Below are 15,263 nucleotides of genomic sequence, written 5' to 3'. Positions count from 1 at the left end.
TTCCAATTGGGAGTCTCCGTGAAAATTGAATAATTCTGACTTCCAAATGTTTTACTTCACCAGGAACTGTTTTCGAATTGACAGATAACACTACGGTTCTGTGGTTTGTTATTTAATTATGTTGTTTTGTCAGTTTGATTGTCTTTGCATAAAGTGATAAGAACGATTTCAGGTATTGGATACACATTTGGCAGTCCCACCAGGGAATTTTGTAGGAGGGCGCTAGGATCGTCTATAAAAAAGGAGGAGCGCGAGTGCAGGTGAGTGGCGGAATTCACTGGCTGCGCGCGTGCCCTTCGGTGACTTTGTGTGACGCGCGACTTCGAGCAGGTGAAGCTTCTTCATCCGTTATACGCGGCTCTTCGTGTTATGTGCATTGGAGGGTGTGTGGATGTGTAGCTCTTGGCTTTCTTAAGCTTTGAGTTAAAGAATCGAATAGCAGGATTGTTATAAGGATAAGAACAAAATAATAACTATAGCAGTGTTTACCTATTATTCATGAGCGATTTTTTTTTTTCATTTTCAGAGTAATCCATAATGTTGACGTCTCTAGAGCCCGTTTCAATGGTAAGACTTCTATATTTTATACTAATTAATTAGCCACTTTTTGATTGCGGATTATTACTTTCATGGAGGCTTTGCTGGTACCACTGTTGCCAGCACCATTAAGGCGAATTAGGCATTCACCTAGGCGACCATCATAAAGGGGGGTGGGACACCCAGCCGCACGGGTTAGCTACCAAACAGTCGGGTGGCGCACTGATAAGATTAGTCTGGGGCGCAAAATAACCTGGCAGCGGCACTGGACTTGCCAGTCACACCCATTTGTTGACTACGACTTCGTTCTGTATATTCCCAACACCATCTTTGCCAAGCCTATCATCCTTCATCCCGGACTTGCCTTTCCGCTACTGAATGGCCTGCTGCCGAGAGTCTGCTCTTAAAAGTAAAGAAAGGTGCCAAAGTGGCTTCTCAGTGAGTTTCACAATTTAGGTTCGGAAAAGAACCATCCACGCGTAGGTTCTAGAAAGAATTTTGCTTATGTAGCGCTGCCGAGATGAGGTTCCATTGGAATATACAAATATATCTAGAAAATAAAAAAAACGTCAGTGACCAGGGCGAGACCCACGAAACAAATCGCGAACAAGGCTCGTTATTTATTGACCATGCAGGCTAAAAGGGGCACTTGAGGGTAAGTCCTCCTCTTTGGCTAAATTAGCCAATTCGGAATGTTCAGTTTTATTAATTAGCAGTCCATTTGCAATGTCACACTTTATTTATTTGTTTAATTTTGTCCGGGATGATCTTCCATAGATGGATGCTCTCTGACGTTTACTGAGCTGGTCAGACTGCGTACAGTGTGAACGCACTTGAGGACAGCCATCCATCCATTATCCAGGCTGCTATATGCTGGCTACAGGGTCACGGGGGTCTGCTGGAGCCAATCACAGCCAACACAGGGCGCAAGGCAGGAAAGAAACCCCGGGCAGGGTGCCAGCCCACCACAGGGCGCACACACACACACACACCAAGTACACACTAGGGACAATTTAGAATTGCCAATGCACCTAACCTACATGTCTTTGGACTGTGGGAGGACGCTGGAGTACTCGGAGGAAACCCACGCAGACACGGGGAGAACATGCAAACTCCACAAACCCAGGTCTCCTTACTGCGCCACCGTGCCGCCCCACTTGATTCCTAAAACTGCAGTCTGTCGGAAACACGGGACTGTCCTGCTATGGTGGCCACTTCCAGGCAGGCGGTTCTTTTAGGGATCATCAGTATGGAAAGCATACACTCTTAAGTGGTTCTTCAGAGCAATGTCAATGGAGAACCATTCTTGTTATCCAAATGTTACAAAAAGAAATGTATTTGTTTGTTTATTTATGTATTTATTTATCTCTGAAATAATCCTTCAGAGATCGGTGCCCTCACACGCTTATAGAGCTGGCCAGACTGCTAACAAGTACTACTGGCAGTGTGAACGCACTTGAGGACATTGATTCCTAAAACTGCAGTCTGTCCTCAGGCTGTCGGAAACACGGGACTGTCCTGCTATGGTGGCCACCTCCGGGCAGCATACACTCTTAAAATAAAGGTGCCAAAGTGATTCTTCACAGAAATGCCATAGGATAATCATGTTCCAGATATGTTCTAGAAATTCATATTTGCTTAATTTATTAACTTTTTTTGTGTGTGTCCGTAGTACTAGGGTGTTGCACCGTGTTAGCCATTATGGATGTAATGAGAACAGCTTTTATTGGCTGACTAGAATATGCAAGCTTTCGAGGCATCCCTGAAGAAGCGGCCTGAGTTGCCTCCAAAGCTTGCATATTGTACTCTTTCTAGTTAGCCAATAAAATGTGTCATTTTGCTTGAATTCTCATTTCATTTTGTCCGAAGTATTCTTCAATAGATCGGAGCCCTCACGAGTTCTCCGAAGCGTCGACTTACGCGCACATGAGGACCGCACCGTTTGCCTTCAGGCTGTCAGAAACACTGGACTGTCCGGCTATGGTGGGCACCTCAGTTCAGCAGGTGGTACCTTCTAGGGTATCCGTATGTTACAGCGTACACACGGAAGTGATTCTTCAGAGCAGTGCCATAGGAGAGCCATTCTTGTTTCCCAAAGGAACCATCCACAGGAAGGTTCCTGAAAGAATGAATCATTAGACCCGTAACAGGCTCCATAAATAACACTGAACGTACGATAACGGATTTTTGAAATACCTGTAGGTTCCTGTTTTTAGAAAGGTCTCTTCATGCAGACAATAACACAAGCTCGGTTCTATTTTTCTTGATCTGTCAGTACCGTGGTAGCCTATTAGACATTAAAAATTCACGTTTTCTCCGCATATTAGGGGCCTTATCAAAATCCAAAGAACCAATTTCATATCGCAAGTACTCTCTCCAAATGAACGATCCATAAAAATGCTCCAGAAAAAAAATATTTACTCGTTTTATTTATCTATTTCTTTATTTTTTTTTCCGGAGTGTCCCTCCATAGACCGGTGCCCTCACACGCTTACAGAGATGGCCCGACTGCTAAGAAGTACTACTTGCAGTGTGAACGCACTTGGACATTAATTCCTGAAACTGCAGTCTATCCTCTGGCTGTCAGGACACAGGACAGTCCTGCTATGGTGGCCACCTCCGGACAGCAGACGATGCATTAGAGATTAATAACACATCAGTAACACAACATCAACACAGCACATACTTAAACACAAAGCCTGATTTATTTACATGTTAAGATGATAATGGGAACTACAAATCCCAGGAGTCATTGGGTCATAAAGCCCGAAGAATGATAAAGGAAGACGGCGGTGTTAAGAGTGTGGCTGAATAAAGTCGACCTGTTAGCTGAAAACAGGATTTTTTTAATTATAATTCTTGCAGCAGTCAAGATAACAACACAGATCCATAACAGGGTCCATGAAGAGCCTCGAATAGATGATAGCAGATTTGTCACCTACCAGTGGCGTCGTGATTTTGAAATGACGATAACACAGGCTCAGATCAGGTATTCTTGACCTGACCGTATCCTGTTAGGTAGCCTACTATACATTAAAAGATTTCTGCTTTGTCCACATAGTAGGAACCATCTCAAAGCCCAAAGAACCAAATCCATACGCAACGAACCCATCCAGAGTGAAAAGGTTCTCTGCCGAGTACTGGTTCAACGACAATCCAGCAACTTGCCATTACAGAACCGCTATTTTGATGAGTGTAGGGTGTCGTAGGGGATGCCCGGTTGGTTGAGGTCTACGGCCATTAAAGACGCGCACACCTCAGAAGTCTTTTGACTTCTTCGCGCCTGAAAAGACGGCGTCACTACTGAAATACATCAAATTCCTCAGATAACTTGGTTAACTGTATTCAAGCAGAATGTGGAAAGAGACTAAGTACTGCATTTTGGCAAGTAAAAATATAGATAATTTGCAAAATTCACTAATGTGCGTCAAGCGTAAGGCGCGAATCTGAAGATCTCTTCGCGCACGCGTATACGGAGAGAACATAAAGACGCGACGTGAGTCCGCCGAGCAGGATGTCAAACTGACACCTGTCATTCACCAAAAAACATTTTAACATGGAGAGGCTGATCTTTTGAAAAGTCGTATCTATATCAGATTATTTATTAAGATTAAACATATTTGTTAGCGGTTAGGTGTACAAATATCATCTGTGCAACATCCGCTATTCTAGACCTTACTGGCAATGGGACATTCATCCATCCATCTTTCTAAACAGCGCGTTCCATTACAGTGAGACGGAGCACATCACGTTATCATGGGGTGAGAGCTCAGATCTTCATTTCTCAAAGCACCCAGTGATTTGTACCCACAGATGTGCAGAATTGTTCACTTTTCTTTCGTATAATAGAACGGAACTCTGGTGCATCGGCGGACTCCCGGGTTGATTTAGGATCGCAGCTTCTCTTATAGTAATAGTCCCGTTGAGCTGTGAGAGGAAAACATTCCGTCGAAAGCAGGGGAGCAAATCTGGGGTTAGGGTTGCAGAGGATGAGTTGCACGGGGTCCCACAAAGAGCCTTTCCCATTAATTAGTGATCGCCTCTGCCCCCGGTCTCGAAAGACTAAATTATCCAAAAGCTATGTCCTTAACTGCAACGCTTCCTGAGGTACTTCGCTACAGGGATTTGAACCGTGATCCCCTAACATAGTGGGTCTGGTCAGTCTAGTGACCTCAAGGTTGGGTTGGGTCAGCTAAACCGAACTGAAGCCCCTGATATTTCAGTCCCACATACACGCCATCAATTGAGACAAGCCCCTGATCGTCTTGTCCACCGTGTAGCATCTGATCATTTGGATTTTTTTTTGACAGAGACATACGACTCGCGTGAAACACCTAGAGGGACCTCCTCCGTGATCTTCGATCTAACAAATATTTATGAGTCAAGGAAAAACCCCGCTATTCAGATTTATATCAATGAGTAACAATGCGCGATAATCACCGAGGGAACTGCGACCCTGATCTCTAGAAATCCTACAAACGCACCGAGTCAGTAACTCTGTATGTTTGAATGAATGATCACCTCATCTGTGTTTCAACGGACAGCCCATCACAGGTGGGGTACTTTAAAGGGTTTGCTTTAACAGGTTTTTTTTTTGGGGGTCTGGCTAAATTGATGCTACCTGTAGTTTTGCGACGATGTATGAACGTTTGATTTTTGCCTGGAAGGCGTGATGCGGAGGGGCTGCTCTTAAAAACAAAGGTACCAATGTGGGTCCTCAAGTGTCAATTAAACATGTGATTCTCTGAGAGGTCAGCCAGCTGCTGATTTTAAAATGTTCTCATTCTTTTTCAGTATCCCCTGTACGAACTTACCCAGAGCCCTTCTCCTCTCGATCTGGATGTAATTGAGGAGTATCTGAACGAGCAGAAGAACTTCACTTGGCAACTGGCGGATTTCCAGCTAGAGCCTGGGGATCCACACAGGAATGAGGAAGGAGTGCGACTGATCGGTGAGGGGACTTTCCTTGTTGCATTTTATTGTTTTATTTATTTTATATATTAAGCTGCCGATGTAACGCTGAAGGTCGCGTGCAACTTCACTCCAACTCCCGCACGATCTGAAATGCGCTTGCGCGAGTGAGTGGCTGCGGTTCCCAGCATCCCCGCGTGCCTTCGGATTAGCAGAAGCGCCTGTCCGGGGAACTCCCGTGTGTAATGACATGTAATGACAATCGTGCGAAGAGAATGATGAACCACGCGGTCACAACTTGTGCAGTTCAGATTTAGTATTACATGGCAAAGATAGCACTTAGTTCAGTGTCGCCAAACACTCAAGTAAAGGTTAATAGAGAATGTGCTACTCGCGGCAGTTCGAGTGAATTAGGACCACCGCGGGGTACCTTGTTGTACCTACGGAGATTCCGCTTTTTTCGTAGTCTTTTTGAAGTCCCGTCGTGGTAATCTTTACCAATTAAATTTCTTAGCTCGCTTTTTTTTTTAATTTTATGGACCCGAGGAGATTAAGGTGGGACGCAAACCTAGACGTAGATCGGACAAGGCCTTCCTTTTAAACAGTTTTAGTGTGACTGTATCACCTTTAAAAGTAACTGTTCTTTCATTGCATTTAATGGTTCTTTACAGAATCGTGTGATTCTTTGTTGAATGATTGCTTGCCAGAGCACCATTTAATTCTAAGAGCAGTTCTTTGCATATGAGTTGGTTCTTTGTGCTTTGAAAAACCTATTAATATGTGGGTTTGGGGAACTGAAATCTTTAATGGCTGCCTAGCAGGACACTAAGAAATTCAGAAAGCCTGGACTTCACCAGTAGTGTGATTGTATGCAGCAAGAGTCCTTTTAAAATCACGTACCATCGGTATTTCACAAATCTGTCACCCTCTATTCATGGTTATGAACTGTATGGAGCCTACAGATCTAAAAAAAAAATAATAAATCAGTCTTTCTGTATCCTTCATGGGAACCAGAAATGGTTCCTCTATGGCCGGGGTCCTCAGTCACAGTCCTGGAGGGCCACAGTGACTACAGGTTTTCATTCCAGCCGTTTTCCTGATTAGACCTCATTCCTTGATGATAATGAAACTTGGTGTTTAACTATGTGGCTTGTTAGCACTTTCATTTATCAACGACAAATTTAATTAATTCAATCACAGTCCTGGAGGGCCGCAGTGGCTGCAGGTTTCCTCTTCAACCAATTTTTAAATTAGAGCCCATCCAGAGGTAGAGCAACTCAAACAGAGGCTGGCACGTGAGTGTGGAGGGCCCTGCCCGCCGCCCCACGTAGTAGTGAAACAGGACAAACTTTAAAAATCAGTAAACGCACAGGTATCTGTAGCTAAGAGCAGGTAAGGTACACTCCAAAACATGGCCAGGGGTAGGCCGATTAGAACGGAGGCTGGCACGTAAGTATGGATGGTCCCACCCGGCACCTCACTCCTGACGTCCCACGTAGTAGTGAAACAGGACAAACTTTAAAAATCAGTAAACGCACAGGTATCACTAGCTAAGCGGAGGCAAGGTACGCTCCAAAACGCAGAGGTGGAGCGACTCGAACGGAGTTCTGGCGTGGGAGTGAGGAGGACCCCACCTGGCTCCCCACTCCTGGCGTAATGCTTTCCCTTCCCCTTGGCCCACAGCCTCTGCCTTGGATCTATATCCAATAGATATATATCTATGATACTTAGCGCAATGAGAGAAGTCGCAGAATCAACCGGAATGTTCAAGCAAATTATAGAAAAAAGAACAGATCTAAATCCGTTAAGTAGTTCTCTCGTGAAAAGACGACAGACCGACATTGGATTTTATATGTAGAGAGATTGCTCCATTTTTCCTGCCATAGAATGTAGTGTGGTGTAGTGCTTAAGGGTTTGGACTCCATACACCAATATTGACGGTATACTGACTGTTGCTACACATCCTGACATGTGACATTACATTCACTTATTTGGCTGCTGCATTTATCCAAGGTGACTTACAACATTTATGATACAATTGACTCCATTAATTTTGTTTTTCCATTTGGAACGCAGGCAGGTCAAGTGTCTTGCTCAGGGTCTCACGGTGTTAGTACCCACAACCTTACGATTTGAAGTCCAAAGCCTTAACTGCTACACCACACTCTGACCACCTTGATATTGACCACTGCCACAGTTTATCAGCACAAGGCACTGATCGCTCAGTAACATGCATGTGGTTTGATTCTTGGCCATTATCTCCATTGCTCAGGCAGGCACTGTGGTGGTGTAGTGACCAGCCTATTGACTTTTAACACCACAACTGCACTAGCAGTCTGTCTAAAGCCCATGTCGTATTGTGCAAATTCTTGTTGTTGGGTATGTCGGCCTTGCCGACTGCTGTTGCTGATTTCGTTGTCTGACCAGCAGCCACACCGCCACAGATCATCCAGCTGAAGCTAAGCAGGTTCAGGACCAGCCAGTATTTGGATCAGGAAAAAGCTTGGGTTGCTGCTGGAGGAAGTTGTTGGTGAGGCCAGCAGAAGTTCTGAATATGGGACACAGTGATGGGGACACTGTGCTGTAAGACTGGTGCCACGTTCTGTGGTTATTTAAGGTCTCTGGTCATCTTTTGAAAGAGTAGGCGGAGGTTTGGATGTCCAGGCTAAATTGCTCACCCTGCCCTGGTTATTCATGGTTGATTATATCCCCTGTCTCTACTGGCTGTCTTGTCAGCCCCTATTAGCTAATGTGTGCTGAGTGCACTGGTGCAAAAATGGCTGCGGTCACATTGGTGGTGGTATCAAAAAATGTGTTCTTGAAATTGGTAATCTCTACATACTACAAAAGTATTATAAGCACACGAGAAAAGGAAATGCTGTGTTTTACTGAGCATTAAGATGGGTGTCGAACTCCAGGCCTGGAGGGCCGCAGTGCCTGCAGGTTTCCATTCTAACCCTTTTCCTAATCAGTGACAGGTTTTCACTGTTCATTCACTTCTTTTCCCTTCATTTTAATGTCCCTGTTTTTAAGGATTCAGTCTTCTGAATTGATGTGTTTCTTCATTAAATGACAGCCAAACAGAAATGAGATGTGAAACGAGCTGACAGATGACCAGCTACACTGGGATTTCAAACTCCAACCAATTTCACTCCAACCGATCTCTTAATGAGAATCCAATTCTTGCTGTTAATTAAACCCGTTCTTTAATTCCATGGCCTGTTGCTGCAGGCCACAGCAGACGTTTCCAAAACTGTTGGTTTTTCTGTTTTTTCTAAGAACACCGTTAAACATTTTTGGTCATCTGAGAGATCAACCGTACTGAGACCTTCACCTTTCTTTATTTTCAGATATTGTGTGATGGGCACAGGCGAGCTGGTCACGTGGCGGCTTGTTTTGTGTCTCCTTATTGTTTGGCTGCTAATTAAGGAACAAGAAACAACTAAGGGGTCTGAGTCACGTCAAATAAAATTAAGGAAAAAAGTTAAATTATCGGCAAAAACTGGTCACTAATGAAAATGAGGGTCAGAACAAAAACCTGCAGCAACTGCAGCCCTCCAGGACTGGAGTTGGACACCTGTGATTAAGATGTAAGAGTTAGGATTAAAAAGACTTATGCCTTCATATTTTTTATTATTCTGTATGACTTGGAAACCATCAACAGTTCATAAGCCAAAGGTCAGATGTGCAGGAGAGCTGGAGAAGGATGGGCGCCTCGCTTAAAGAGGGAATGTGAACTCTTTGGCTGTACAAAATGGCAGCAAGCGCTGAGCTAGTAGGGAGTGCAGGTAGGCCCGGTCAGACAGACATGGTGGACAGAGAGGGGTTTTGAGGTAATGGTGGAATTAATTAGGGGCAGAACTAAAGCAGGGGGGGGTGATAGGAGTCAGATGAGGATGAGTAATGGCTTGTGGGATAAGATCTGTAATAAATGTAGAGCTGCCCATGGCTGCTCGCTCATTGCACCTGTAACAAGTCTGTATGTGCCACCATGTAATAAATCTTGATTCTGCTGCCTGTCCTGAGACTCCGAGTGCCTTCATTGGGACTAAGGATTCCCGTGTCAGCCTGTGTCTTCAGTGGCTGAAGCAATGCACCTTGAATAGGTTAGGGATGAGACTTTCTCAAAGAGTTACTTTCATGTCCCGGGAGACGATACTTTGTGCCAAATGATTTAACCAGGCCCGGGGCCGGAAATAAAAGACAAAGAGTAGATGACAAAGTAGAACGTTGGTGCGATATGCAGGCAGAGCAGGTTAGAGATAATGGAAGTAGAAAAATTTGAAAGTCTCAAAATAATGAGAGTAAAGATCGCATTAGCGCAAACAAATAGAAATTATTACTCGGTGAAATAATGGAACAGCGAAATGAGATCGAATATACGGACATAGGTGATATGACATATTGTTCAGATTTAAACATTAAGTCGGAGACTTGTAGATCGTCTAATTCGTATTGTCATCAGGTAAAAGTAGCGTTTCTTCCCAATGAAGAGACGTATCCGTGAGAATTAAAAGATTTGTTGTTTGGTGAAAGTGAAATCCAGATACATGAGCGGCAGAGATGCGAACCAAGCAGAGGGCAAAGCGCCTTAATATTTTTAATTATCACGATAATCTACACAGGTGGGCATGTCATATATCAACCTTCCAGCACATTCATACTCGCCCGTTTTTTTCTGGCCGCCTAACAACGTGCTGCCTGATGGAGCAGGTGTTGTACAAAGGGTTAACAGGTATGGCAAGTTCAGCCACAATCTCTGTCCTTTTGTTAGCTTTTTTTCCATTCTATCGTGGTACATAAAACACGAGACATCAGCAGACGCGCTCCGGTTCTGTTTGTGTGTTCCTCGTTGCTCGTCGCTGCCTTCCACACATTGTACTTCTGGGTGTGCCTTCATTAGTTGTCAGCCCACCCCTACGACTAAAGAGAGAGTCACACCTGCCTCTAGGGATGTCAGACGAGACGAGCGGCCTTCACTGACTGCTGACTCGATAAGGTTACAGTAAATAAATGAAATCGTCTAATGTGACGTGGCCTTAAACGAGTCCTTCAATCTGCCGATAAGCTGGAACAGAAGTTTAAGTTGTCTTTACAAAAGACATCAGCCAAATATGATTATCATTTCTATTGAGCAGTGGGAGGAAATGATGGCACAGGACAAAAGCAGGCCGCTTGGGATGCCAACTGGGTAAAACCTCTGTTTAATTTCAACAGAAAAGCCAGTAAAAAGAGCGAAACTCAAGCACTTCGATGTGTGTTTTCTTGTCAATAGTAAGTCCGTCCAATCGGAGGGATGAAGTTCTGGCTCGGGTTAGCTCAACATCTAAAAAATGAGACACCATCCTCCAGGAGGGGTCTCCTGTTATATCACGTCGACAGGAAGGGGCGGGGCTTCTTTGGTTTCGGTGTCCTCAGGGGGCGGTCTCTCGAGGCTGTGAGAGGAGAAGGTGACCAGACTGTTAGCGGCAGTGCCCCCATTCATCCCGGGGTGGTGCCACTTACTTTAGGCGAACCTGGAAAGTGACCCTGTGTGGCACGCATGCGTGAACCTCACGCCTTTAGATCAGTTCATGGAGGGCTGCAATGCCTGTACGTTTTTGCTGCTCCTGTTCATTATTGCTGTTTAGTGAAGAATCTCATTTCTCATATTCTATGCCTTCCCATTGCCACCATTCGTCTGGACTGAATATTCTTGGTATTGTTTTCTCTCTCTGAACATCATCCAAAATTGTTTATGGTCTAAAGGAGATCCGGATTTCTTAGTCTATACTCTTTTATTGCAAATATTAGAATACTACATAATAAATATGTGGAATGGTTGGCTCCCTTTGTATATCACTGGTAACTGGCAGCATTAATGGAGGTGAGGAGAGTACTGATGCTCCACACAGAGTGGCCAGCCTGGGATTTGAACCCAAGACAAGTGAGCAGTACAACTGCTGCACTCGCCATTCAACCAATACTGAGCCTATTTAAGAGCAATACAGGGGCACCGGAACCACAGCATGAAGTGCAAGCAAAGAGAGGGGCACCAGTACTGTGCCAGCCATACTCCACATATCTCACTCATGCAAGTCAGCTGACATCTTTGGCGTATGAGAGGTAACCCCACAGACATGGAGAACTTGCAAACTCCATACTAAAATAACGAGCTTTGAGGCTGCAGTGCTAACCATTGTGCCACCATGCTGCCCAGTGAAGGGCCCTGAACCCTAAAAAGTGAGCCAGTAATAATTAAGACAAGTATGTTCCATTATCACCAGTAACTGGCAAAAAGGTGAACCACCAGGATCTGAGTTCAATACGCCTTCTTTAGGTGCCCTCATTCTACCAATTTTGGTGGTCTTAAGAATGGATGCTTTATTTCAGTGGTCTCCAACTCCAGTCCTAGAGGGCTACAATGGCTTCAGGTTTTCATTCTAACCTTTTTCTTAATTAGTAACCTGTTTTTGCTGCTAATTCACTCCTTTTCCTTTCATTTCAATTGACTTGTTTTTTAAGATTTGTTCCCCTGAATTTCTTCATTTCTTTCCTTGAATGGCAGCCAAACAGAAATGAAATGTGAAGTGAGGGAGCCAACAGAAGACCAACTAAGTCAGGGCCTCAAACTCCAACCAGTTGCTTCATTAGGCGCCGATTCTTGTTGTTAACTCAACCCGTTCTTTAATTCCATGGCTTGTCGCTGCTCTCATTGTGCAATGGCAGACATTTCTGAAATTGTTGATTTTCTCTTTTCTAAGAGGACTGTTAAAATGTTTAGGGGACCTGAGCAGATCAACACTCCTGAGACCGCCAGCTTTCTTTATTTTCAGATATTGTATGATGGGCACGGGTGAGCTGGTCCTGTTTTGGCTCATTTTGTATCTCATTATTGTCTGGCTGCTAATTAAGGAAAAAGAAACAATTAAGGCAGGGGTGTTCAAGTCCAGTCCAGGGGCCTCATGTATAACGCTGTGCGTAGAACTCGCACTATAACATGGCGTAAGCACACAAGCCGAAATGTGCTTACGCACAGAAAAATCCAGATGCAGGAATCTGTGCGTACTCCAACTTCCACGTTCTTCCGTTACATAAATCCCGATCAGCGTGAAAACTAACGCTCGTACACGCGCATTTTGTAACGCCCCAAATCCTCCCAGAATTACGCCTATTTGAATATGCAAATCAATATAAATCGCCCTTAAGCGCAGCCTTCTGTGAAAAGACAATGGGAAAAGCACGGGGAAAATATAAGAATTTCAGCGAATACCAAGTGGAGGCAAAGGAAAAACATACTATTTGTTCAAATAAACCGTGGAATAATCAACAAAAGGAAGTTGATCAAGTGACATAGCGTGTTGGAGAAACTTGAAAGCTCACATTCACAAAATCGCACAGTGCCGGAAATAAAAAAGAAGTCACATATCAAAGTTGTCGTGAAAAGAAGAGTTGTAAGCCCACTGTCTGAGTGTCATATGAAAGTTTATTAGGGTACAGAGAAAAAAGGCACACGGTGGGGAAAAATCACGAAATGTCAACTTCAATCTCAACATTTCCACTTTAATCACGTAGTTTATTTTATCATTTAGTAGAACATTATAAACTTCATCTTAAAATCGTTTAATTAACCAGTTTCTCAAAATTACATCGTAATTAAAGTAGCACGTTAAATGCTTTGTTTTGTATTTGATCTTCTACTGTGTGATCTATGTGTGTGAATCACTACTTGCTTCTTAAACTGGCTCTCTTCCTCCAACTGGACACAGAGTCCATTACATTTGTGATATTACAGCTCTCTGAATAACTAAAATACTGAGATGTATACGTGATGTCATTTTCATGATGATAGGAGCTAAAGCACGTTATTAAACATGTGTTTCATGAGCCTCGTGCTCATGACAAGCATTATCTTTTGTCGAAATTTGTCGCTGCGTTTTTAGCTGTGTTGTTATTTTCTCTTTCTGTTTTATATTCAATATATATTGGCGTAGCCGTCCTGCAGTCAGTGCTTTTCTTTCCCCAAGTAACCGATCGCCATACAATCAGCTCTGTAATAGAAGTTAAGCCATCTGTAAGCTTAGCGCCGATTCTTCAAAACGTTTAAAGAACATTGAAATATCTTCGTAGTACATGTTTAATTATTCTATCCTTCACGACACTCCCAGTGAAGAATATAGATTATTTAAATGAAGTTAAAGTTTTATGTGTATAATTTAACAAACATATTTTGCTGCATTTCACCTTAAAATGATATCGTCATCATATGTAAATACGCGCTTTATAAAGTGGCTCAGGTTGTGAGATATTATAACTGTAGTGCAAGTTTACAGTGGGGTGATTGTACTTATAAGTACAAACCGTTCTACAAGGAGCAATTGATTGAGTGCATTTAAAGTTCTTGGGATTAAACTGTTTCTGAACCTCGAGGTCCGTACAGGAAAGGCTTTAAAACATTTTGCAGTGGCTGAGACAGCGTGTGCTTAATGCTGTATACCGATAATTCTCTTTCCGATCAGCTGCTGCTGTGATTCACACTCAGATACAGTGATATAAATACTCCGAGTCGTGCAGTGAGAGTAATATGGAAAAAGATGATCCGCTGTGGCAACTCCTAACAAGAGGAGCTGAAAGAAGAAGAAGAAGAAGTGAGAGTAACAAACTAAAGCAGTTATGGTATTTGGAATACTATGGCTGTTCCCTGGACCATTATATTGTTACAAGTTAATTACAATCAGATGCATTACACTAATAAACAATATGCGGTTAGTTTCTGTGTATTTATAAAGCCGCGTCATGAAAATAATGAGTAATCACACAAGAACAGTACCATTGCTTTGACGCTGGGTGCCGCCAGTTTGCAAAACCGAGCGGAGAACTTGCGTACGACAAGGCATGAGGTACCGTGGAAAAGTGCGTGGCTTTACGCCAAGTGTAGGTTTTATACATCGCGATTTGAATGTGGAAAAGTCCTTACGCAACATTTCTGTGTGTACGCACCGTTTATACATGAGGCCCCTGGTGGGCTTCAGTGGCTGCAGGTTTTCATTCTAACCATCTGCTTTATTAGTGAGCTGTTTTTCATTTTGATTAACTTGTTTTGCCTTCGTTTTAATTGACGTGACTCAGACCCCTCAGTTGTTTCTTTTTCCTAAATGAGCAGCCAAACAATAATGAGACACAAAATGAGCCAAAACAAGATCAGCAAACCTGAAAAATAAAGAAAGGTGAAGGTCTCGGTCATGATTGCCCAGAGGGGACTGAGCAGTCTCGTGGTCTGGAACCCCTACAGATTTTTTTTTTTTCTCCAGCTCTTGGAGTTTTTTTTTTTTTTTCTGTCCACCCTGGCCATCGGACCTTACTTATTCTATGTTAATTAATGTTGACTTATGTTTATTTTTTATTGTGTCTTCTATTTTTCTGTTCTTCATTTTGTAAAGCACTTTGAGCTACATTTTTGTGTATGAAAATGTGCTATATAAATAAATGTTGATTGATTGATTGATGTTGGTCTGCTCAGGTCACTAAAACATCTTGACGGCGGTCTTAGAAAAAACAGAAAGTCAACAGTCTGCTGTGGCGGAACGAGAGCAGCGACAAGTCCTGATGTTCAATAACGACTTTAATTAACAGCAAGAATCGGCTTCTCATTAAGGAACTGCTTGGAGTGAAATTGGCTGGAGTTTGACGTTCCAGTTTAGCTGCTCATCTGTTGACTCGTTTCACATCTGATTCCTGTTTGGCCGCCATTTAATGAAGAAACGAATCAAATCAGAGGACTGAATCCTTAAAAACAGGGCTATTAAAATGAAGGGAAAAGGAGTTAATCAGCAGGG

At 43.3% G+C, this 15,263-nt stretch overlaps 1 protein-coding gene across 2 annotated transcripts in view; it reads left to right on the top strand.

Moving 5' to 3' along the window:
- Positions 1-267: 267 nt before the first annotated feature.
- LOC120526242 (transcription factor Spi-C) overlaps positions 268-15,263 on the top strand; it is a 29,058-nt gene continuing 14,062 nt past the window's right edge. The window contains exons 1-3 of one of the 2 annotated variants that reach the window (XM_039749313.1): positions 268-330; positions 527-567; positions 5,332-5,488. In XM_039749313.1, coding sequence (XP_039605247.1) covers positions 538-567; positions 5,332-5,488 — 187 coding nt within the window. In that variant the 5' untranslated portion in view covers positions 268-330; positions 527-537. Of the gene's footprint in view, positions 331-526; positions 568-4,840; positions 5,092-5,331; positions 5,489-15,263 lie in introns of those variants that run through there. The other variant, XM_039749312.1, reaches the window with a different exon arrangement.

The sequence above is a fragment of the Polypterus senegalus genome, chromosome 3, assembly GCF_016835505.1.
Source record: "Polypterus senegalus isolate Bchr_013 chromosome 3, ASM1683550v1, whole genome shotgun sequence".
NCBI lineage: Eukaryota > Metazoa > Chordata > Cladistia > Polypteriformes > Polypteridae > Polypterus > Polypterus senegalus.
The sequence above is the reverse complement of the archived record's forward strand: the minus strand, read 5'-3'. Positions and strand labels throughout refer to the sequence as shown.